The sequence below is a fragment of the Schistocerca piceifrons genome, chromosome 2, assembly GCF_021461385.2.
Source record: "Schistocerca piceifrons isolate TAMUIC-IGC-003096 chromosome 2, iqSchPice1.1, whole genome shotgun sequence".
NCBI lineage: Eukaryota > Metazoa > Arthropoda > Insecta > Orthoptera > Acrididae > Schistocerca > Schistocerca piceifrons.
The window spans coordinates 389,602,219-389,627,794 of NC_060139.1; the positions used below are offsets into that span (position 1 = coordinate 389,602,219).

At 43.5% G+C, this 25,576-nt stretch overlaps 1 protein-coding gene across 1 annotated transcript in view; it reads right to left on the minus strand.

The window, feature by feature from the left end:
• Positions 1 to 25,576, minus strand: part of LOC124776566 (protein singed) — a 350,290-nt gene that overhangs the window by 102,643 nt on the left and 222,071 nt on the right. Inside the window, exon 4 of the mRNA XM_047251606.1 lies at positions 490 to 904. Within this exon, the coding sequence (XP_047107562.1) occupies positions 490 to 904 (415 nt within the window). The remainder of the gene's footprint in view (positions 1 to 489; positions 905 to 25,576) is intronic.

Here is a 25,576-nt window from a genome sequence, read left to right on the forward strand (position 1 = left end):
GGAGTTGCTTTTTGTTATCATACATTCTACAAGATATATATTTACCAATTTTCACAGTGATTTCTCCGTTTATCACATGAGTCTTCATTTCTGTTGTCAACATTTTTTGTTTTCTTCAAATGTAGCCGTAGAACAACTTTTTCACCTTCTACTCGTATTTGTAATGTTTTCTCCACTACCTGCCATAAATGTTGGGTGATGCGTATATGTTGACTAAAATGCGCCTCCGTCCAGTTTTTGTTTCCGTATCTGTTAGAACATTTGTTGTTATGTGTTCAATACACAAACTGAAAAAAAAGAGAGATACATACCTGTCCGATTCCTTTCCCTTCCACGAAAGTTCCTGTACATTCTTGCTATATTTTTACTGAGGATCTTGGTTTAAGACCAAATTTCGTATAATATTGAACACTTGTCCAGCTATGCGCAATTGCAACAACCGTTATTGCCGAAGTAAGCCGTAAGCGGCAACGGTAGGATGGAACTTACCTTGCTTGACGGAGACGTATCTGGCGTTGAGTCCGGCGACGAAAGAGGCCTGCGGCAGCGAGTCCTCTAGTGAGAAGAGCTCGTCCTTGGTGACGGTGTTGGAGCGCGACTTGAGGACCGCCTTGGAGCCGATGGGTGCGAGGTAGGCGCCGGTGCAGTCTCGCAGCGCCAGCTGGCCCTGGTGGTACTCGGCCGAGAAGAGGCAGTTGGGGTTGAGCGTCTCGACCAGCTTGCCCTCGCGGGACAGGTAGCGGTTTGTGCACGTGTGGAGCGCGTAGCGGCCGCCCTCGTCGGCGCGGAACTCCAGCGTGAACAACGTGTCCTCGCCCCACGGCACGTTCGCGTCCACGTGGATCTCGTCCAGGGACTCGGACAGGTGTGCGAACCTCTTGCGGCCCACGGAGCGCAGGTTCACCTGCAACAACGCGTTCTTCAGTTGAGCGGCGCAACCTCGTTTGGAAAGTCGTAGGAAAGACCTTAATTTACGCATACGAGAGAGAGAGAGAAAATCACGATATCACGATTATTGTAGGCACGAGAGTTAGTTCGTGAAGGGGTGAGGCAAACCGCCACCAAGGGCGTCGTCACAGAAAGAGGGTGACCGAAAAATACAGCTCGGAAAAACAGACGGTTAGAGAATGATCAGTGAGAGCGTCAACAGAAACCCAATGGCAGCTCTTGGCTTGGAAAGCACTTGCGTTACAGGGGCAATTTTAAAGACTACGTGTAGCGTCGCCAGCTATCGAACTTCATGAAACTATAGGGGCTGAAATGGAAATATTCCATCTCGTCTCAAAAAAAGAAAATTATCCGCATTTTTTTTAACTGAAATTGGCTGAGAAAAAAAAGTGTTGCATTACTTACTGAACGCCCTTCGTGCATATCGACTGTTGATCCACCGTCCAACATAGCGAGAATGGATGCATCTAAGTTGCTGTAAGCTGCTGTTATTCTAGCGTGAATGAAAGACAGATATACCGTAACATACCCAAAGCCTTAAATTTCTTTGCTTATCACTCTGCTGAAGATCTAGCCCTTGTAGATCTCATATCAAATGTCACTCGACAGTCGGTTCAGCTGCGCTTCATTTTTATTAAACCTACTTACCAAATTTTAACATTTGGTTAATCTGTGTACAAAAGCTTGCAGAAAGCTTTGGCAATTTTGCCAGGGGCGCAGAATCACCTCGGTACAACTTTGCACATTAGACTTTTAAGAATTTTTTGTGGAAGGTAATAATGGAATCGTACGTATTTAAAAAAGAAGGATGGAATTCAGGAGCTCGTTAAAACGAGGGAATCGAGATCTTGAAAAGAAGAGTACAGTGGTATTAATTTTGTTATATGATGTGGTGAATCCTTTCGCTAAGACAGACGGACTGACCTAAGTTTGCCGGCAGTACAATCGCGATGCCTGCTGCGGATCCGTGAGCGCGTGGGTGGGAATTGGATGGTAATGACGCTCCCTCTCTCAAAACATTTAACTACAAGGATTCATATTTTCACTTACACGAATTCTAAATTTCTCAGTTAACTCTCGGCGAATAAAGTAATATGATAATTACAGAGGCAAGAAATCCTAGAAAATTTGAAGCTACATTTAACGTAGGGTACTTTTTAGTTAATTGCCTGAGGTGGATAGACTTGTGCCCCAACCGGATGCAAGTGGCATTCAAGCCCGGTAAAGGCATCCACTCACAGGTTCATCATACCAGCTGCCAACACGAAGTCAGACAACGTTCCTGAAAACACAGGCGGAACCGCCAACAAGCTACAGTAGTTGTGTAAGGCAAGACAAAAAGAGAATCTATTCCACCATGAAAATGAGACAGCCTCCCACAGTTGCAGACGAAAAGAGACACCATTCCCAACATATATACGCTCGAATAGTTTAGTCTGCTAACTTGTGTTCACAATCTTAGTGCTAAGAGAAATAATGACAATGATGAATGCACGCTTCCAGTATATATTGTGTAAATTATGATGTTGTCCAAGTTGTGACAGTTTGTTGTTATTATAGATGTTAAATAAATTGCACGACACACATACTCTTAATTTTCGAGTAAAAGCTTGTCAAACGCTGTAATTCATTTACTTCTCTGAACTGCAGTTTCTGGGAACTTATGCTAAGGTGAAGTATGAAGATCTTACGTAAATAAATTATTACTATAATATTTTTGTATTTTATTACTAATATTATTAAAATCTTAGGCATTTGTGGCACATCAGTAGCTGTAGTGACGAAATGTTATATCAGAATTGTGAGGAGTGGACAGTAACGAACTGTGAATCGCCTCCCCCAGAACGGAACGCTGTATCCACCCCGGACTGTCAAGTAAAAAGATCAAAGGCGTTGTTCTGGGCCAAACTACAAATGTTAAACAGCTGCAAGAAGACTATTCCTTTTGTGTATTCTCGCTCACCCAACATCTCTAGCAATTTAAGAAATATTAATGGCGCCTAAGTTACGTACAACGTCGCGTGGACACGATTCTGATGGTAAGTGTAGTTAATAGAAAACTTTAACGCATGTATAACAACAATTAGCTTTGCTGACACGTAAATGGGAGAATCACTGTTTCTGACAACGTAAGAGTAGAGTATGTCGCGAAAACGAAGCAAGCGCACATACTCCAGTTGAGCAAAAGAAAGGATATTTGCAGCAAGTTCTCCCTGTGAATAAATATTGCCGTATTTTTTTTACAGAGACATCACTTACTTCCGGTGCATTAAATGAACTAAAATTACCTCGTGGCCTGTCCCACACAGCAAAAATAGCAAGAGTTTGGATGCTTAAACGTATAAAACCTTGTAGGCTGAGGGACTGACCGTGTCTTTAATCCTGCAGCCCAATAGGCTGCGTCTCGAAATAAGCCGACGCGAGTCTACTCTAATTCAAGACGAGGTGAACTGTTACCATCAGTCAAACATTTTTTTGAAACACCACAATCGCTGTTCCACTGCGATATTTAGATTCTCGTACTGTGGAGAGCAAAAGTGCAGCATAGATGGCACAGTATGAGATTTTCCGATGTCAATGTGCGATACATGTCGTATATCAGGCTGCGGTTTGAAGACTACATTCTAACATCGCAACACGTGCTCCAGTCTGCTTACATAAACAGAAAAGTTCAGTTGAACCGCCAGTCATCAATGACAACGCAAAAAAAGAAAAAGCAATCGTCGCATCAGGCAGACGGAACGTAGGGGAATAAAGATCACAACCCCTCCTGCGACAGTTCTTTTCACACCTTCTTCCTGTTCTCATGCTTGAATGCTTGATCTGTGTTCAGTTTTTGACGGGCTATCCAATGGGCCATCTTACCACTATATCTGAGGGGGGAGGGGGGGTGCAATGGGGGAGTTTCTCTTGTGAGCGCTATTTGCTCGCCAGTTCTTGGATGAAAACTTTCCGAACAGATGGATCGGCAGAGACAGTCAAGCATTATGGCCACGACGTTCAACCAGAAATGACTCCTCTTGACTTTTTGTGGAGTTACGTTAGCAAAGTCTTGCGAAACGAATACAAAAAGCTGCACAGCATGTGACGGAAAGATGTGTTCGCAAAGACAAGGGGAGAAATTGAATATAGCGTAGACATTCGACGGGCAACAAACGGAACACATCTGAAAGCGTGTACATAAACAACATTACGAGTTAAGCTACCATTTCCAACAAATCGATTGATGTATCTATTGTAGCACGGTTCCTTGTAATTTTTTAGTCAGGAAATGACTTTTTGATCACCCTGTATTACGGATATCCATTTTTCCAGCTTCCGACGGAGGCTAACTGTATTAACCGGAGCATAACGGCGTCGTTCACGGGCTTCGGTTGCTTGTCGATAAGCGACGTAATTAACATTTACATCATGAAGCAGCAGTGAAGCGAGGACCAATATGAAATGCGCGCGGCGGGAGATACAGGAGGGGCAATTACAGTGGACATAAAAATATTAGTGGACGTTTTATGGGCGGGCAGCAGATAACCCGGGCCTTTGTGCTGCCGGCGCCGCAGCCGCAGCAGTCGTAAACACAGCGCGGGGATGGCGGCGTGGGCAACGCAGGGGACCTAGCTGGCTGGCTTCCCTCTGCTGAAACAGGCAGCAACTGCGTGTGCAGGCCTGTGCGGATCTGCCGTCGCCTGATGAGTCTAGTTGACGTGCGAACACAACACTAAACCAAATGGCCAGCATGAATGCACACCAATCACAGAATGTGTCATCTGCTATGAATGGAATTATATTTTAGGAATGCCCTTGTCAGTCACCTGCAGGAGGAAAAATAAAAAAAAAAGACAATAATAAAACTGTTGAAAGCACCGGTGTTTCAATAACTTCATAGCCTTGTAAACGTGGTGTTCTGCAGTCTGCATATATACGTATTAACGATTTGTATGAGTTTTGTTACTTCTATCTTTTCTCCACACGCCATAATTTTACTTGCTTTACACACACACACACACACACACACACACACACACACACACACACACCGCGAATCACCTAAATCTTGCACCGCAAACATTGCGGAAATGGAAAGTGCTACTGATGTGCGGAGGTCACAGAATGGATTGGTAGTCTGGAGCCCGTAAATTTAGCCACTAAACAGACAGTAATAATACTTAGAAATTGTATTTTGTGCAAACATACTTTTTTTTTAAACGGAACTTTCCTGTTGACATTAACAAACTAAAAATAAGGACAAATTAGAATTTCAAAAATTAGGACAAATTAGAATGTCAGTGGTGTTTCTTGCCGGATTCTAGTGCGAGTCGTTCACGAGATATCGTATTTTGAAAAGTTCCCATACTGACACTTTTACAATATCTGTGGTAGTACACATCAAAGAACAACACGAGTGGACACATTAGTTACGTGGATTCTGACCAGTAACGAGACAACTGACCGTCACAAGTTGTGTTCAAAATGACCACCGGGAGCGGTAAAACACGCTTCCAGACTAACACGGAACAACTGCCGCACACGTGCTAGCATTTCAGCGGAGATTCCGAGCACACTGCAGTAGTATGTCGTTGCACATCATCGGGTTTCCTTGATATGTCCTTGTAGACAGCGGTTTTCGGCTATCTCCACAGAAAATACCTACAGGCGTCAAATTCGGTGAACGGGCCGGCCAAAGTACTGTGTCCTCTGCGTCCAATCCAACGATTTGGAAACAGTTCGTGGAGACATGCTATACTACTTCGTACACTATGGGCTGGAGAATAATCATGCCGGCGCTAGAGGTTCCTCCAAGTCTGCAGAGAAACGTCTTACTGCATCCATGGAAGATTCTCTGTTAGGATGTGATACTTATGCTCGTTCAGTGTTCTGTCTATGAGAAACAGTTCTATCAGCTGATGGCTCACTGTCCCAGACCACATATTTACAATCCATGAACGCTGACGTCCCACCTGACGAAGCCAACGGGGATAGTCAACAGACCCACAGAGCATGTTTCGGCGGTTTACCTGCCCATGGCTGGTAAATGTGGCTTCATCACTAAACAAGATACATGATAAATCTAGAGTATCCTGTCTTAATGCCTATGTACAGAAGTTAACACGGTCCTCATAATAGTTTCCCTGAAGCTCTTGATGGAGAGATATGTGATAGGTATGTAACGTACGTCGATGCAAAACGCAGAGGACACTTGCCTGACTCATGCTACTTCCTCGTGCGATTGCGCGGGAGCTAATGTGCAGACCAACTGTAACAGCCGCAAGTACATTAATTTCTCCCTCTTCTGTCGTCACTTGTTTCCTTTCTGTGACGTTGTCTAGGTGCTACACTAACACTTTCACGTAACTGTTTGAAGAAGGTGGTAAACAGTCGCCGAGATGGTTGACGTCTATTGTGATATCTTGTCCTATACACCGTACATGAACGAGCCGCCTTCTTCCTACACTCTCCATACATCATGACCACGTCGGCTTGTACTGCATTGGTAAATCCCATCGTCCACTTACGACCATTGTTTGGAAGTCACACACTGGCTGGCTACCAAGTTGCAATGCACTCAAGGAGCACACAAGCACACCGTAAGGAAACATAACAACATCGTACATAGCAACTATCCAGGTCGAATAGCACAAACCAGTGTTAGTGTGGAAACTTTACACAAAACGTTATCTTGCAAACGACTCGTACTAAATTCCTGCAACAGACACCACTGACATTCTAATTGACACTACTTTTAGTTTGCCAATAGGCACTGTTGCATTTAAAAAAAAAAGTGTATATTTGCACAAAAAATACGCGTTTGTAAATATTATTACAATCTGTTGATTGGCTTACAATATAAGCCCCTGACTACCAATCATTCTGTGAAAACCGCACATCAATAGCACCTTCCATTTCCGCAATATTTTCGGTGAAAGTTTTAGGTGATTTAAACACTATGCCGACAAACTTCGAGGGGGTTGTAGAAGGTGTCCTGAGGAAGAGAATGTGAATAGGTACCAGTGTCCGGAAATGTCATCCAACGACGTTCAAGAGCGTCGAAGTTATAAGCGTGTCATGAAATTTTAACCCTGGATAGTTGAAGATGAAGAAGCTTGCACAGGATAGAGTAGCATGGAGAGCTGCATCAAACCAGTCTCAGGACTGAACACCACAACAACAACTCAGTCGATGCCAGTAGGGAACAAAATTACTAATGTTGTGTAGGTCGACAACGCATCATTTTTAAGCTATTGGCCGTGGTATTGCCCTGTTGCCATTTGTCGGTATCGTGTGAGGTGGCGCAGTGGTTAGCACACTGGACTCGCATTCGGGAGGACGACGGTTCAATCCCGCGTATGGCCATCCTGATTAAGGTTTTCCGTGATTTCCCTAAATCGCTCCGGGCAAATGCCGGCATGGTTCCTTTAAAAGGGCACGGCCGACTTCCTTCCCCCGTCCTTCCCTAATCTGATGAGACCGATGATCTCGTTGTTTGGTCTCTTGCCCCAAACAAGCCAACCCTCAGCAACCAAGGTGCGTTCGTCGTCCCAGTCACTGCCCCAACGCGATATGCACACATGTCGAATAGGACATGGCCCCCGCCATCACCAGACCTCACGCTACCGGACTTTTTCCTGTGGTATTGTTCAAGGTTCTAGTTCACCCACCCCGACCCGAACCACCTAGAAACAAGGAGGAATTAACGGATTGCATTCAACAAGTCGTCAATGATATCAGGGCAATGCCACGAATCTTTGGAACAGTTTGGCAAATAACCGTTCGACGTTACCAAGCTTGTGTCGTGTCAGAGGGTCGCCAGTTCGAGCACCTGCTTTAAGTAAACAATGTAATACTTAAAAAAAAAAGCAGCTCTTTTCAGGGCCAACACAATTTGCAAAAGACTTTCTGTGCGCGAACTAACAGCTGTTGACGGGTTTGTTCCCGTTACGTCTTATCATGAAACTACAATGGATGTGTCGGGATCCCGGCGGATTCGCCCCCAGAGTGGAAGGCTGGCGCGCTACCACCGAGCGTGCTGGCCGCCTTGGATACATGGCGATCTCCGGAACGCAAAGCATTCGCGGTCATGTGTTGTCCAGAGCATCCAGCAACAGAGCAATCCCGCGGCCAATCGGAGCGCGTGGCGCCAAGTTTCAGTAGTTTAAGAATGGTGCGTTGTCGACCTACACAACATTAATAATTTTGGTTCCTACTGGCATCAGCTATCCAAGGTTAAAATTTCGTGACAATTTTTCTCCTGCCTGTATAGGATGATTCCGTGATGATGTAACAAACTTTCGGGGATGACGGAGAAGCATAAATGTATCAATTTGAGGAAAAGGGCCCTGGACCGGAAACGAACGAGTCGAAAGTTACAAGCGAAAATCGTTCTGATGCCTCTGGCAGTGGAATACATGTACCAGTACCGTTGTTGCTAAGACTGTAGGATAGACACTTTTCAGAAGTGGTAGTATGGACCAAAACAAGACAATATGTATAGTAATCATGGGCTCTAAACTCCATACTTTAAGAGGTATGAGTCCTTGTTCAATAGAGGAGATACGTTTCACAGTTCAAATTTCGTGGTTTGAACAATGTCTGTTCTGCGACGATTCCCCAGGAACAAATGTTGGTAATTTCTTCAGAATGTCTGGCTGTGTTAACGCAAATATGTGGTTCGTGTCTTCCTAATTTTTTTTAATGTCACACTGCCTCTTATGTGGGTGACTGACTACTTAAGAACAAGAGCCAAACCATCCACTCGGAGTTACTGACTTTCTCTCCCTAACACTTTAGGCTGGAGACCTGACACTTCACGAAATGTTAAAATGACAGGTCGCCAGCCATAGAGAGGTTTGCCCTAATGTCATCATATGAAATGCATGCAATATATTTATCGAAAGTTGTATTTCACAGTATTCTTCACCTATTGGATGATCTCATCGGAGAAGGAAACGGTGCGTCAGTGATCGATGTCCTATTTTTAAACTAATGTGTACCACAATCTTCCATCGGTATGTGTGTGGCGTGACGTTCGCCACACCAGAGATGTAAGTTTGTTGCTTACCAATCCTAACCTTCACCGTTCGTATTCCTACAGACGCACGACCGTTCTGCCCGACAGTGAGGTGACAGCGTGAGGGGGCAGTACACGAGTACCCAATGACGGAGGATGAACTAAGCTGAGCGCAGAGGGGCCGCTGGGTCCCGAGGTACGCGCGGTGTGCAGGCACCGAACACCGGAGCGGAGTGCAGCCGGCACGGTCTTATCACGCGGATATCCGCCTGCTGCGTGACGCACGGCGGAACACCGGGTGCCCGCTTCTTGTTGACCAATACGCAAGTTCCCTCACTTGTGACACAGATAAAGCCACATATATGTTGCATAAACGCTCTATCAGATATCGCGGTCATTTAGTTGCACTACAAAAACACTATTTGTCCTACCCACATTATTTTATTGACTTTATTATACCTTACGTGTTCCGACGTTAAACCATTTTCAAAGGATTTGCGATATAACGAGTTCAATCAACCAGATACATATGATAACATCCAAAATAGTAAGTACACCATGACGAACGAATGAAACTTGACAATTACCGAAAAATACACTACAATCTAAGACGCACCACGAAGGAATTATCCGAATGCGACGGAATTCTGTAGATCTGATGTACATGTACGAAAAACAAATGACTACAATTTCAGAAAAAATCGATGTTTTATTCAGCTGAAAGAGCTTCAACAATTTAACAAGTCAATAACGCATTGGTGCACCTCCGGTCCCTACACAAGCAGTTATTCACTTGGTATTGATTGACAGAATTGTCGGACGTCCTCCTGAGGGATATCGTGCCAAATTCTTTCCAACTGGTGTCCCAGTCCTTCAAATCCCGAGATGGTTCGAGGGCATTGCCCACACCGTTCCAAACGTTCTCAGTTGGGGAGAGATCCCTTGGTTCATGAAATACTGCCTTCTGAATGAATAGCTTATCCATGACAAGAAATTCTCAGAAACCACCTTTCCGAACATAATCTAGATGTTTACGTACCTCACACAGTTGCTAGCCGCAACAACGTTAGCAAAAAGGTAGCATCGAAGTAGAATAAGCATTGACAGTATTTTGTTGTAACAGTTTTCGCTTTCAAACACCGTCTCGCAGCGACACAAAAGCGTATGTCAGATCGACTGACTTAATAGGTAGTACACACATCAAAAAAAGGTTTTGCATCACTGCGGTTCCGAGACATCACCTCGGTTCCGAGAGTTCCGGAACCTGTACAGAAAATTGGAATAGAGATCAACATAAACCTCATTTCCGCCTTTTTTATTGCTCATGAATACCACACATTGCATGTTGTTCTATCTTACAGCGAGACCTTCAGAGGTGGTGGTCCAGACTACTGTACACACCGGTACCTCTAATACCCAATAGCACACCCTCTTGCATTGATGCATGCCTGTATTCGTCGTGGCATACTACCCACAAGTTCATCAAGTCACTGTTGGTCCAGATTGTCCCACTCCTCGACGGCGATTCGGGGTAAATCCCTCAGAGTGGTTGGTGGGTCACGTCGTCCGTAAGCAGCCCTGTTCAATCTATTCCAACCACGTTCGATGACACGACGTTCTGTGGCTGCACGAAAAGCATTATTCAACATGGTGGCGTTGCTGTCAGCGTTCCTCCGAGCCATAATCCGTAGGTAGCGGTCATTCACTGCAGTAGTATCCTTGGGGCGGCCTGAGCGAGGCATGTCATCGACCGTTCCTGTCTCTCTGTATCTCCTCCATATCCGAACAACATCGCTTTGGTTCACTCCGAGACGCCTGGACACTTCCCTTGTTGACAGCCCTTCCTGGCACAAAGTAACAATGCGGACGCGATCGAACCACGGTATTGACTGTCTAGGCATGGTTGCAATACAGCAACAAGTGCCGTGTACCACGGCCTTGGTAGAATGACTGGAACTGATTGGCTGTCGGCCCCCTCAGTCTAATAGGCGCTGCTCATGCATGGTTGTTTACATCTTTGAGCGGGTCTAGTGACATCTCTGAACAGTCAAAGGGACTGTGTCCGTGATACAATATCCACAGTCAACGTTTATCTTCACGAGTTATGGGAACTGGGGTGATGCGAAACTTTTTTTGAGGAGTGTATAATATTCCGAAAGTACACTACTGGCCATTAAAATTGCTACACCACGAAGATGACTTGCTACAGACGCGAAATTTAACCGACAGGAAGAAGATGCTGTGATATGCAAATGATTAGCTTTTCATAGCATTCACACAAGGTTGGTGCCGGTGGCGGCACCGACAGCGTGCTGACATGGGGAAAGCTTCCAACCGATTTCTCATACACAAACAGCAGTTGACCGGTGTTGCCTGGTGAAACGTTGTTGTTATGCCGCGTGTAAGGAGGAGAAATGCGTACCATAACGTTTCAGGTTCTGTTTACAGCATCACGATGGTCACATCCGTGTTTGGCGACATCGCGGTGAACGCACATTCGAAGCGTGTATTGGTCATCGCCATACTGCCGTATCACCCGGCGTGATGGTATGGGTTGCCATTGGTTGCACGTCTCGGTCACCTCTTGTTCGCATTGACGGCACTCTGAACAGTGGACGTTAAATTTCAGATGTGTTACGACCCGTGGCTCTACCCTTCATTCGATCCCTGCGAAACCTTACATTGCAGCAGGATAATGCACGACCGCATGTTGCAAGTCCTGTACGGGCATTTCTGGATACAGAAAATGTTCGACTGCTGCCCTGGCTAGCACATTCTCCAGATCTCTCACCAATTGAAAACGTCTGGTCAATTGTGGCCGAGCTACTGGCTCGTCACAGTACGCCAGTCCCTACTCGTGACGAACTGTGGTATCATGTCGAAGCTGAATGGGCAGCTGTACCTGTTCACGCCATCCAAGTTCTGTTTGACTCAATGCCCAGGCGTATCAAGGCCGTTATTACGGCCAGAGGTGTTCTGGGTACTGATTTCTCAGGATCTATGCACCCAAATTGCGTGAAAATGTAATCACATGTCAGTTCTAGTATAATATATTTGTCCAATGAATACCCGTTTATCATCTGCATTTCTTCTTGGTGCAGCAATTTTAATGGCCAGTAGTGTATGTTGCCAACGTTCCTAGTACTTTTACCACATGGTACCGCCTACTGGCGCCTTGCAATTTCGGCCGTCGAGACGGCATTCCTGCGAGCAGCAGACGCATCGCCGCACTTGGCGGGAAGCAGTCAGTGCCGCGAGATGGGCACGCCGTGGAGGAGGCGACGCGCACGACTGCCGGCAAATAAATAGGCTGGTGAATAACGCGGACGCCGACCCGGCGGGGAGGCGTGCTTCTAGCAGGCAAACCGCCGCTTCTCGCTCGGCCCGCCGTACTCACAATTTAAGTCGACGGAGTGCAGACGAGATTTTGACACTCGTACTAAATATGCGGCTGTGCTGCGGCTTACGGTTACACTCTGGATGCACGTCCAAAACAATAACTACAATAAACATCATCGGAATATGAATCCAAGATGCCACCCCTGGATAACAACCAGCTATGAGCAGTGACGTCACATCATGGGTGATACTTCATACGCAAAACAGACGGTTTCGAATACGAGAATTTACTATTTCGGGGAAAAAAATAGTTCGAATTAGAACTATGATAATTATATGTAAATAAGAGGAATACATCTTTGACACAAAATGGATCGAATATCCTAAAAACACGTTCTACAGCTCTTATAGATATCAAGACACACAGGGTAAACTAATAAATTATTCAGAATGAGATTATCACTCTGCAGCGGAGTGTGCGCTGGTATGAAACTTCCTGGCAGATTAAAACTGTGTGCCGGACCGAGTCTCGAACTCAGGACCTTTGCCTTTCGCGGGCAAGTACTCTACCAACTGAGCTACCCAAGCACGACTCACGCCCCGTCCTCACACCTTTACTTCTGCCAGCATCTCTTCCCCTACCTTCCTCCTGGCATGCAGGAGAGCTTCTGTAAAGTTTGGAAGGTAGGAGACGAGGTACTGGCAGAAGTAAAGCTGTGAGGACAGGGCGTGAGTCGTGCTTGGGTAACTCAGTTGGTAGAGCACTTGCCCGCTAAAGGCATAGGTCCTGAGTTCGAGCGTCGGTCCGGCACACAGTTTTAATCTGCCAGGAAGTTTAATAAATTATTTATTGTAAACAAATCTTTTCTAGTATCGGAAAATACATTTTAGTTAACTGGAGACTGCGACACGCAGTTTTGAAGCCATATACTTTTCAGCAAAAAAAAAAAAACGAATCGAGTACCGTAAAAAAGCTCTTTGGCTATATAGCATAGCTCGATGCGCAGTATGAAGTAAAAATAAAATATGTATCGTAAACAAATCAAAGCTAGTATTAGAAAATATCATTAAGTATGTAGCTCAAGTTGGTATAGCGATACACGGTTACGAATGCACAGAATGTAATCGGTTCTTTACAGCGTTCCACAGTGGTGTAGGCAATGTGGGGCAGTGTGATGTATCAAGCAGGGAAATAACTTCAGAGTAGCCTACAAAACCACATAAGCTACAGCTCATACGCGACGCTTGAAATCTTCACTATCCTCTTACTGTCTTACGCCACCGACGTAGACAGCTGTTTCGTCAATATTATTAAACTAGACTTTCCTGAGGGTGTAATGAAAGAAGCAAGACCTCTGTAAACGTTAAGAAGAATTTACTTATTTTTACAGTTCTATATAAAATTAAACCTTAGAAGCACAGTACTTCCGTTAGTAGACCACACAAAAAAAGTATTTATTTCATGCTCTCAAAATTCAAAATATTTTGAGATAAAATTTACATGAAAGTAAATTTTACATTTAGGAAAACACGAAAAACAGGTTCTTAAATATTGAAGGACGGTTTTAACCAAAATCTCGTGCGACGCTCATACGCTGTGGCTTGGGTTGTTTCTGTGGACCAATTTAAAGCTGTTCTGACTTGATACTGTCTTGTGAGTAGGACTCCCGCATCGAGAGTTCTGCACGAACTTAATTACATGTATAAATAGTTCTTCTATCCCGGGAATTAAGAGCTTCGACGATTTTTGTCAGTTATCGATATCTTTACTGTAAGGTAGCATTCCCAGGAATTCCTAGACTTTCGAAAATTCCAAGACTTTCGAGAACGACAAAAAAGTAGTTTTCGCGTGTTGCAATAATAAATCAACAATTTTCGGATTTTTTTCCTTTACTTGAACTATGAAACCTTTCTCGCTGCCATATTTCAAATATTATAGGCGAACGGAAATTACCCTATGGGGTTTTATGAATGAGTTTACCTATGGGGTTTTATGAATGAGTTTACGAGTTTCAAAATGTGTGACAAATGGCTGTATCTTCTGATTACATTGACTTAGAAGCTTCAGTTTTTTACACCGCCTAGAGACCGTAGACCCCAGTGTGTGACATAAATTGCAGCTTGGTAAGTCTACCCGTTCGTGGGAAAAAGGGATCTTCCAGTCGGTTAGACAGACGGGCAACAAAGTGAGCCTACAACAGGTTCTTTTTTACCGATTGAGGTATGGAACCCTAAATTAGGCTGATAACTCGATTAAATATTGTATTTCCATCTGAAACTGAAGAAATAGTATTTTGTTTACCCTACCCAACAGATTAAAAATAAAGCTCCAAAACAACGAAAAAATAATAGAAACAGCGCTATAAAGAAATGAAATTCAAAATGCGCACCAGTAAGTGCCGTGGCAACAGTCATTATTATTATTATTATCATTATTATTATTATTATTATTATTATTATTATCACTTGTCGACGGATAGTATCGCAACTCTCTCTTGGCGCCCAACATTATATAGGCCTACCTGCTTGTTAGAAGGGAATACATCTTTCCCTTTGCCCCTGCAGTGCTAAGAGATGTGACAAAATTGTATCACCTTAGTTTCAGCTGTAACTTACGTACACCATGCTATGTCCCGTGTGTCGTTTATGTTCCAGTAACAGGCCACAGGCGGCTGCAGTCCATGCGGCTTCAGCACTTCTGTCATCGGACGGGGCGCGGATAAAATGGTATTGCGATTCGCAGTCCAGCCCAGCAGGGCAATAACTGTTGCTCAGCAACGGACGAGACAACTCAGCGATTGTTGTACGCACGAGATTAATAAATGGCTCGAGTATAAACAAACAGAAGGTTGTAATTTAATAATCATAAACAACAACATGTTAAATAAAATTCAGACTGGCAATAACACGAAAAGTGTTTCTGAAAAAATATATATTCTACCTTCGAATAGAAATTTATACTGTTTGGAAGTCTTTTCTGCAGGCATTTGTTTCAATTGCAGTTTTAGCAGTTCAGACAAGAACTGAAGCTTTTGAAACGTGGTGCTACAGAAGAATCGTGAAGATAAGAAGCGTAGATCGAACAACTTATGAGAAAGCACTTTGTCGAAGAGGGGCAAAATGAACTTTATAGCGCAACTTGACTAAAAGAAGGGAGCCGGCCGCTGTGACCAAGCGGTTCAAGGCGTTGTAGTCTGGTACCGCGCGACCGCTACGGTCGCAGGTTCGAATCATGCCTGGGGCATGTATGTGTGTGATGCCCTTAGGTTAGTTAGGTTTAAGTAGTTGTAAGTTATGGGGGCCGCGCGGGATTAGCCGAGCGGTCTAAAGCGCTGCAATCATGGACTGTGCGGCTGGTTCCGGCGGAGGTTCGAGTCCTCCCTCGGGCATGTGTGTGTGTGTGTGTGTGTGTGTGTGTGTGTGTGTGTGTGTTTGTCGTTAGGATAATTTAGGTTAAGTAGTGTGTAAGCTTAGGGACTGATGACCTTAGCACTTAAGTCCCATAAGATTTCACACACATTTGAACATTTTAAGTTCTAGGGACTGATGACCTCAGATGTTAAGTCCGATAGTGCTCAGAGCCATTTCAACCATTTAAAAGAAGGGATCGCTTTGTAAGATACATCTTGACGGCAAGGCACAGTGCATTTGGTAGTGGAAGGGAAGTGTGGGAGGGAATAATCGTAGAGGAAGACCAAGGAATGAATACAAAGCAGGTGCAAATGGATGTATGTTGCAGTAGTTATTCGGAGATGATGAGGCTTGTCCAATATATAGTAGTATGGAGAAATCCTTCGGACTCAAGACACCACCACCACCACCACCACCACCACCACCACCACCAACAACAACAACGAGCAATGATGCTCAAATACGAAAGTGCGGGTATGAGTCCAGAGAGAGCAAGGCAGAGACTAAAGAATCCAATAAGTCTGAGGTCTGTCTAAGGAAGGTTTCACAACGTCAAGGGAGTGCCGTACAGCCGAAACATCAGGTGCAGCCAGCAAACCTGTGTCGCCCCATGTATACTGGCTGGTAGCAGAGCGGTGTAAGCGTGGATGGACATGGGTAGCGAGAAGCCCATCGGCGCATTATATACGAACAACTCAGCTGGCATGCAGTTCAACAAGACGCAGATAGCCTAACGTCTATAAAAATAGGCACTGTTACTACGAATATTCGCTAACAGTCTTCGTAAATAATAACCATAAATTGGCAGAAATGTGCCGGTGTCATGATTGAAAATGCTGAATCACCCAACGAAACCTCGAAAGGTACGTCTTGGAATACGACATCTGTCAGTCGAACACAACGAACTCGCCGAGATAAGATTTATTGACCGAGCTGCTCGTCTCGTTCGGCTGTATTTCTTACTACGCCGCGGGCGCAGCTACGGAATTATCCTACGAATTAATAATGTGCCCGTTGACGTGCATACAACGGCACGACTCCTCTTCGATCTCTGGAACGACGAGTACGGTTTCAATGTTCATTTGAAAACGAAGGTCATACATTACTGTGTACTGTACGCACTGTATTTGTAAACCTTATATATAAAATACTCTTTATAATATCCAGCATTCATCAAGTTCACTTTGGAATACGTATTACTCAACTTTCATAATTTATTCACTAATTTTTTCTCGCAAAAAGCTCCTGTACATCTCTAATACAAATATCGCATATCTCTTTCGACTCCTGCCCGACATTAGACGGATGTTTCACATGACTAACGATGACACTAGCACAATATCCCAGTGTGATTATTTACTAATCACACGTGTATGACAACACGTAAAAGTATTATCATAAAAATTGAAAAAAGATTGGCAATAAACATATCACCAAAGGAAGTGTAGTTACAGATGACATACAGGTTGTACCATTTAGCTTGACTACCCCAAATAACTTCGTCGAGAAGCAACACAAAAAATGGATCAAGCAACTAATGATGAGCTATTGCGGGAGCACTAACCAGCATTATTGCCTCTCTTGTAACTTCGTTGGTCACCAAGACAGGAACAGAAATATATCTTTTTTTAAAACAGCACGCGTATTTTTTTATTCGGTACTTCCTTCCTTTCTCCAAGAATGTTCAAAAACATATCGTAGTGCACATATACGCAAACATGACGGCATGTATAACTTAACACAAAACAGAGTTACTTTCCTGTATCATCACGCTGTGCAGGTAACCGGGTTATCGTAACTCGTCCGTTTAGAGTTGACAGGAAACAAACGGAAACACAAGGAAAATGAACATGTCATTCAGCCAATCGTCTTCGGTTGAAGGTTTAAGTGGGTACACTAACGAAGAGATGATGCAAAGGGAATGCGGCGGAGAACGTACTACAGTAATGTCCTACATGTATCCGTATTATACATAAGGAAACGTTACTGCACTCACTGTTATAATAATTTAAATCTCCATAGATGAGTAGCACCTATACCATCTCTGCGTTGATGTACACTGTATGAGCACAAACCTCCAACCGAATACGTATGAGAGAGTGACCAATCTGCATTTCCATTTGTCTACTGTCAGTTCCAGCAATTAGACGAGTTACATTACCCAGGTGTGCAAGCTGTGTATTAAGTAGAAGAGATTCTAAGTGAATTTTGTATTACGTTTTTAATAAAGTGGTCTTTACGTCAATGACACGCTGTGCTACGTTTTTGATCAGGCCTTGAGGAAATAAAGGAGGCTACCGAATGAAAAACAAAGGGCGCTATTGAAAAAAAATTACAGCTTTTCATATCTTGGAAACGAATTAAGTTACAAGAAAGATACTCATGCTGGTTAATGTCCCCCTGGCAGTTAAACATCATTTGATTGATACATTTCTTATTTTGCTTCTTAGCAAAAAAGTGGTTTGGAATAGTCAAGATAAATGAGACACCCTGTTTATGTATAAACAGTTTAACATACGAAATCCTCGTAACGGTAGAGCTCCTTGCCATACGTCTGAAACGACTCAGGGAACCTAAATATAGACTTCAGGACACGAATTTGAACCCCATTCCTACCAACAACGACTACACTTGTTCCGTGGGCTCATCAAGACGGATTATGTGCCTGGTTGGGTGAGGGCCCTGTCCTTAAGAATCCATACGGCCGTCCAATTGAAGTCAGCGACGGAATACCTAAACCACTACGGTGTGACTGAGATTCAATGTGGGGGGTCTCTCTCTCTCTCTCTCTCTCTCTCTCTCTCTCTCTCTCTCTCTCTCTCTCTCTCTGCAGATATCGAGTTATAATTTTCTTCCAAAGTCATCTATTATCTTTGTCAGTGTATAATTTTGTAAGACGTCTGTGTGAATGCGTGTACTGCCGTTTTGTTACCGCAATGTTATGTAGCGTACAGAATCAGATCAACAGAAGCTTTCGATTCCACCCGTTTGCATTGACCCGTGAGGTTATAGATGTGTGTGACGTCACTACGGCGTGTTTTTTTTTTTTTTTTTTTTTTAAGTCGGTTGTGTTTGTGGATGTCATGTTGTTATATTTGATGGTGCCCTCTGATGTGGACGTGCTGAGTTTAACGTGTGGTAATGGGTTCATTTGAGTTTTGGTTGTCATCGTGCCAACGGTGTTTTCAGTTTAGGTAGTTCGCGCGATAACGTGCGTGTTTTGTTTTATTCTATAGTAACTGATGTTTTGTCTGTTGTATATTTATGGCACGTCGGTTGCGTTGTAATTCTTGCAGTTAATATTGGGTATTCGGGTTTTTGAGTTGCTGGGGTTTCGGTTCCACTTTTCGGAGTCGCAGTTGTTGGTTTTTTGGTATTAATATCTGCGATTGAGCTATATAGGTCAAGAGAAATGTCAGAGCTATATAGATCAAGGATAATGTCCGATTCTACTTTACGGGGTTGTGGGTGTTGGTTCTTTTGTACCGACAGTTGCTGTTGAGCTATATAGGTCAAGGGAAATGTCTGATTACCGTGGTTTTGTTGGTGTAGCAGAATGTTGTAATTTAAATGTTTTATTTTATTTGTTTTAGGATGTTGCGGTGTTTTTATTATGTATATTTAGCTCGTCCCCGCCCTAAACCCAATTTTCCGCTGTTGTCCGTTAGTTTCATTTCAATTTAGGAGTGAGACATTGTGTCGTTTTTATTTTTGTTCATGTTTGTTGGCGTGCGTATGTTAGTGACTTCATTGTCGCCATATTGCATAACCTGGAACTAGCCGTTTCCGCCATACTGATGACGTCAAGTGTCAAAGCAAACGGGTGGAATTGGACGCTTCTGTAATGCCGAATCGTTAACCTCGTATACTCGCGTGCCCGACGTCTTTATGGTGGAGGTTTACTCTGTAGGGTTTCTCTTCGCGAAACTTTACGACAGGTATGAAAAAGTGTCCTCATGTAGGGCCAGTGAGTCCTTGTAAGATAGGTGATATCACGTCTCAGTCCTTTCCACGGAGTACAAATCTCACAGCTCTAAAATGTTTTGTCAAATTAAAGTCACGAGTGCATTGTGGATATTACGAAACTGACATTACAGGACGCCATGTGCTCTTTGATCGTCGGCTGGAGTATATCATAGTGTCAACAGCAGATAATTACTTGATGAGATACGTATCTCCATGCGAGGCGACTATGTACTGTCCAGTCCGTAACAATGTAATCTAGATAAGACATGACTTGCGCGCTAATACTGCTCGCTTGTCCCCTGCTTCCTGGGTTCTCTCCCTATCTACTCTCCTCATGTAGCACTCTACTTAATAATAATAATAATAATAATAATAATAATAGCATTAGTGACAGTAATAATGAAAATAAAATGCGCAATTATTAAGAGGCTTTCTACAACTTATGAGAGTTGCTTTTGAGGTAGGGTTTCCCTCTTTTTCAACCATCTGCTGTGTCAATGTCCCCTTCCTTAAAAGTTCCACATCTTTCTGAGCTGCCTCCTTGTTTCACGATCTAAATTTCTAACTGCGTCGTACGTTTTCCGAGGTATTCGTTGTCTCACGCCTAACATCTTTTTGCGCCCTCCGATAGAAATTAATATTCTCATTTCCGAGGTTTGTAACTTTCATTTTTATACATATCATTATACCTGTTTACCCCTAACCCTATGCTCTGTAGCATTTCGCACTATTTTTCCTTCGTACTTCGTTCTTTAATATGACAGATGAACAATGATACCAGCAGAAAAAAAGCGATCCACGACGCCCTTCGAATCACAGTTAAAAAATCTGCAGAGGCGATATCCCAGCTGCATTCTTACTTAATCTCAAGTGCCACTCATCAATCTTGTGAAATATGCCATATTTCCTATTTTCGTACTCTGCGGAGAATTCCGTTGAAACCTCTGAGCACCTACCGCCTCGTTGGTAACATATTTAACGTTACAAGAATTTTTTTGGCTTTGGGCAGTTTCTCGGACACAGGAACAGAGAAACAATGGCGAAATTAATACGATGCAAATCGCTTCCCTTGACACGAGCGGCTTCAGCGACACTAAAATGTTACGCTACTATTCTAACTTTTGGTGCGCTTGTTATTTAGCTAACCTCTCAGCCGTTCACAACTTTAAGGCCACTTGCCGCTGTGACGCAGAGGTTCTGAAATGGCAAGGACGGAAGACGTACCGAGCAACCCTGCCATACTACGAAACGAAATGCTGACGTTTATCAATATGTTCACCTTGGGCAAGCTGTCAAGAGGAACCGGGAACTTTCTAAATGCTAACTTGGTTCTTCCTCTTCTGCAGAGGACATAATAAACACCTGAAAAAAACCCATGAAGAAAAAACAGGTATTTTAACCAAAGGTAGTTAAAAGCCTCAGAAGTGGTGTATTTTCTGGCATCGTGAAGTTTGTTCTGAAGGTCTCGGTCTTTGGGTATCTTCAAGTGATATTTCCTTATGGCATCGGATGTCTTAAGTTTGCATTATGGAACTAGAACAGCATTTTCAAGGCATTGTCGTGACGCACCTAAAACAGAATCGCGTTTTACCGACTTTTATAACTGCAAGAGGATTTCATGCAGTTACAGGGCTATAAACAACAAGAGTTTGGGTGACAATTTTTTAATATTTAATCATTTGCAGTAGATCGAATATCTCAATTGCATCGTCAAAACGTAGTAGCTGTGTCAACCTTCAATCCCTAGCAAGGTGGCATGCTGGTTTCGACCACCATTCGCGAGGACAGCCATTCGAATTCCCGTCCGAAAATCTATATTTAAGTTTTCTATGGTCTGCCTAAACCGTTCGTGACAAACGCTACGATGATTTCTGTGAAAAGCGCAAGGCCGATCGAGAACCAGTGAGATGTGCATATTATGCCGTAAACGTTAGTGAATTATGCAGCGTAATTCTGTGTTTCGCAAGATCGTTAAGTGTCTGAACAACTGGATTTATTCTTGCTTTAGCAGTTTCTTTTTAATCTGATTGGCCTATGCTGCTACTGGTCTCTCTGTAGACAAAGAAAAACATGAATTATCTGGTGGACACAAATTTCTTCATGTCATTAAAAAAAATGTTCTTTTGATTGCAGAACGAATTTTCTTGCGACGGGAGATCTGGGTAAAGCCTCAGGCTCGCAGCGATCATCATCATCATCATCATCATCATCATCATCATCATCAGGAGCGACTGACGAAGACGGCAGGAGTTGATTATCAAAAGCTGGAGGTTTTGCTAAGATGATTGAATTTTCTCATTTTGAGAATACTGATGGAGCGATCAGCTTTACTTGCTAAAAACATTCAACAGCCTAGATTGCATAAATATTTCTCATTTAAGACAACCAGCTTCGACAGACTTTGCCGTCATCTTCAGGTGTGTAACAAAGTGCACACACGTAGAATACGTCTCATGACATTAGTTAAGACATGATATTTGAGATAAAAGTTCTAGTTTGGCATTACAAAAAACAGAAGTGGAACTGTATATTTAAGTACCTCAAAAATCTTTTTGTTTTGAAACGTGTTCATTTTACGCTGGACTTCATGTCAAGTTGCTATGTGGATAAAAATCAGTATGTTATAAAAGCTTTGTCATAACTAAATTATTTAAAAACATAAAGCACCTTGTGCTAATCGCCACGTCCACATTATATATATATCGCTCACACATATGCTTTTTTGCATCACAAAAGAACAGTACCCAGTACCATATCTGTTTACGTAAGGTGGACATTTTCTAAACAGCGAAAATCCACTTTGCACGACCTGTAATGTACAAGTAACAGGTGGTATTGCAAAGATAACCTATATATAGCGTGTTACTGCCAATAGATGGCTCTTACATCGATACCATGTAACACACCGTAAATAATTCTCTTTTCCCCATTTAAAATTAACTAGTTTAGTGAGTGGCCTTTAAGAATAGTAACGATTACAGAACTGTACTTCACTTGCAACTAACACACATTTTTAATTCTCACAATCCCTTTCACACATTCTTACTGCTGCACGCATGATAGGAAAAGTAAGGTCTTTACTCTGCAATAGTTTATAGTTCAAATGGCTCTGAGCAGTATGGGACTTAACTTCTGAGGTCATCAGTCCCCTAGAACTTAGAACTATTTAAACCTAAATAACCCAAGGACATCACACACACCCATGCCCGAGGCAGGATTCGAACCTGCGACCGTAGCAGTCACGCGGTTCCAGACTGTAGCGCCTAGAACCACTCGGCCACCTCGGCCGGCGCAATAGTTTACTTCGTTGCTGTTGTGGCGCGTGCGTGCCACAAATGTGACAGGTGTACAAGTTCGCAGGTTGTTATCGAAAATGTTCTTTCATTTGTATGTGATCTGTTAACTGCTAACTTTTTTTGCCTTGTTTCATTAGCGTTTTTTCAGATCTCTGTCAACAAAGAAAACACTATAGTAACACGAAATGTTTGTATATGCTGGTGGCAGATAAGTAGGGAAATTAAGAAGGTAGGTGTCTGAGGGCTTGGTTATTTCCTCTCGGTTAATGCTGTACGCTTCCGTGCTACAGTACCGCATTAGCCTCTGGCTATTTGGGCTCTCAAGCGGTAGTCGCGCCGCTGTTTGCCGAGTGACGCCCGGAGCGCGTGGCCTGCCAGAAGCCAGAGCCAACACAGATAGGCGGATCAAACATTTGGGCCGGCGTCGGTAGGGAGGAAGTGCGGCTAGGGGTCAGCTGCCCCCGCGCTGCGCAGATAGCCCTTATCGCTGCGACCGCGGCCGCCAGCACCCACACAACCCTGTGTGCGCCTTTCCGTCTCTGCTCGTGGCCCGCAGGCGAATCGTCAGGGTACGTTCTACCCCCTCCTTCCTTTTTATATTTTTAACCATCTCACCTTTTAAGAGCATGCTTTGCATTTACTAGGACTTCTGGTTTCCACGCACATTTTTTACACAGTACTAGCCGCCCTGAGACGCGCGGCAGAGGGTACGTCTTACAAGTCGTTTCCCCCTTTCTTGAGCCGGCCTGTGTGGCCGAGCGGTTCTAGGCGCTACAGTCCGGAACCGCGCTGCTGCTACGGTCGTAGGTTCGAATCCTGCCTCGGGCATGGATGTGTGTGATATCCTTAGGTTAGTTAGGTTTAAGTAGTTCTTAGTCTAGTAGGGAACTGATGACCTCAGATGTTAAGTCCAATAGTGCTTAGAGCCATTTGAACCCCTTTCTTGTTATAATTGCGAACAGGGCACGAGAAAAACCACTGTTGGTGAGCCTCCATACGCGTTCGATGATCTCTGTTTTTACATTCACGGTCTTTTCGTGAGATACACATTGCAGTGAGAAAAGTCATGGGATAGCGATATGGACATATACAGATGGCAGTTGTATCGCGTAACACGAGGCATGAAAGGGTAGCGGTGCTAGTCAAAGTTTCTGGTGAGAGTTTAAGGCCGCACGACGGGGATTAACACATTCTGAACGCGGAATGGTAATTGGAGATAGACATTCTGAAATCGTTTGGGATTCAAATATTCTGAGATCCAAAGTGTCAAGAGTGTGCAGAGAATACCAAATTTCAGGCATTACCTCTCATCACGGAAAATGCAGCGGCCTTCACTTAACGACCGAGAGAACGATGTCTGCACAGAGTTGTCAATGCTAACAGACAAGCAACTCTGCGTGAAATAATTGTAGAAACCAGTGTGGGACGCAAGATGAATGTATCTGTTAGGACAGTGTGGTGAAATTTGACGTTGTTGGACTACGGCAACAGAAGATCAACACGAGTGCGTTTGATAAAAGCACGACATCACCTTCAGCGACTTTTCTTCTAGTCCAAGTGTTGAGTCCTATTGACAAGTGATTTCAAATTGTTTCCGTATTTATAGATTTCCAGAAGGCTTTTGACACTGTACCTCACAAGCGGCTTGTAATCAAATTACGTGCTTATGGAATATCGTCTGAATTCGTGGTTCGTAGTAACTGACGGTAAGTCATCGAGTAAAATGGAAGTGATTTCTGGCGTTCCCAAGGTAGTGTTATAGGCCATCGTCTACATAAACGATTTAGAAGATAACCTCAGCACCCGTCTTAGGTTGCTTGCAGATTATCGTCTAGTAAAGTCATCAGAAGTTCAAAACAAATTGCACAATGATTTAGGAAAGATATCTGTACGGTGCGAAAATTGGCAGTTGACTCTAAGTAATGAAAAATGTGAAGTCATCTACATGAGTGTTAAAATACCCAGGAATTACAATTACGAACAACTTAAATTGGAAAGAGCGCACAGAAAACTAGTGGAGAAGGCAAACCAAAGACTGCGATTTATTGGCGGAACAGTTAAGAGATGTAACAGACCTACTAAAGAGACTGTCTACACTACGCTTTGTCCGTCGCCTTTTGGGATCCTTACCACATAGGATTAAAGGAGTACATCGAGACAGTTCAAAGAAGAGCAGTACATTTTGCACTGTCAAGAAATAGGCGAGAGAGTGTCACGGACATGATACAGTATTTTGGGTGGGCATCATTAAAACAAATGAGTTTTTCGTTGCGGCGGGAGATTCTCACCAAATTTTTCCGATGCATGCGAAAAAATTTTGTTGATGCCGACCTACATGGGGCGGAATGATTATCAAAATAAAATAGGGAAATCAGTGCTCGCACGGAAAGATATAGCTGTTCGTTTTTCCCGTGCGCTGTTCGAGAATGGAATAATAGGGAATTATTGTAACCCTCTGTCAGGCACTAAGTGTGATTTGCAGAGTACCCGCTTAGATCTAGATGTAGAAGATCCTGATCTTGTTCAAATACACTCCTGGAAATTGAAATAAGAACACCGTGAATTCATTGTCCCAGGAAGGGGAAACTTTATTGACACATTCCTGGGGTCAGAT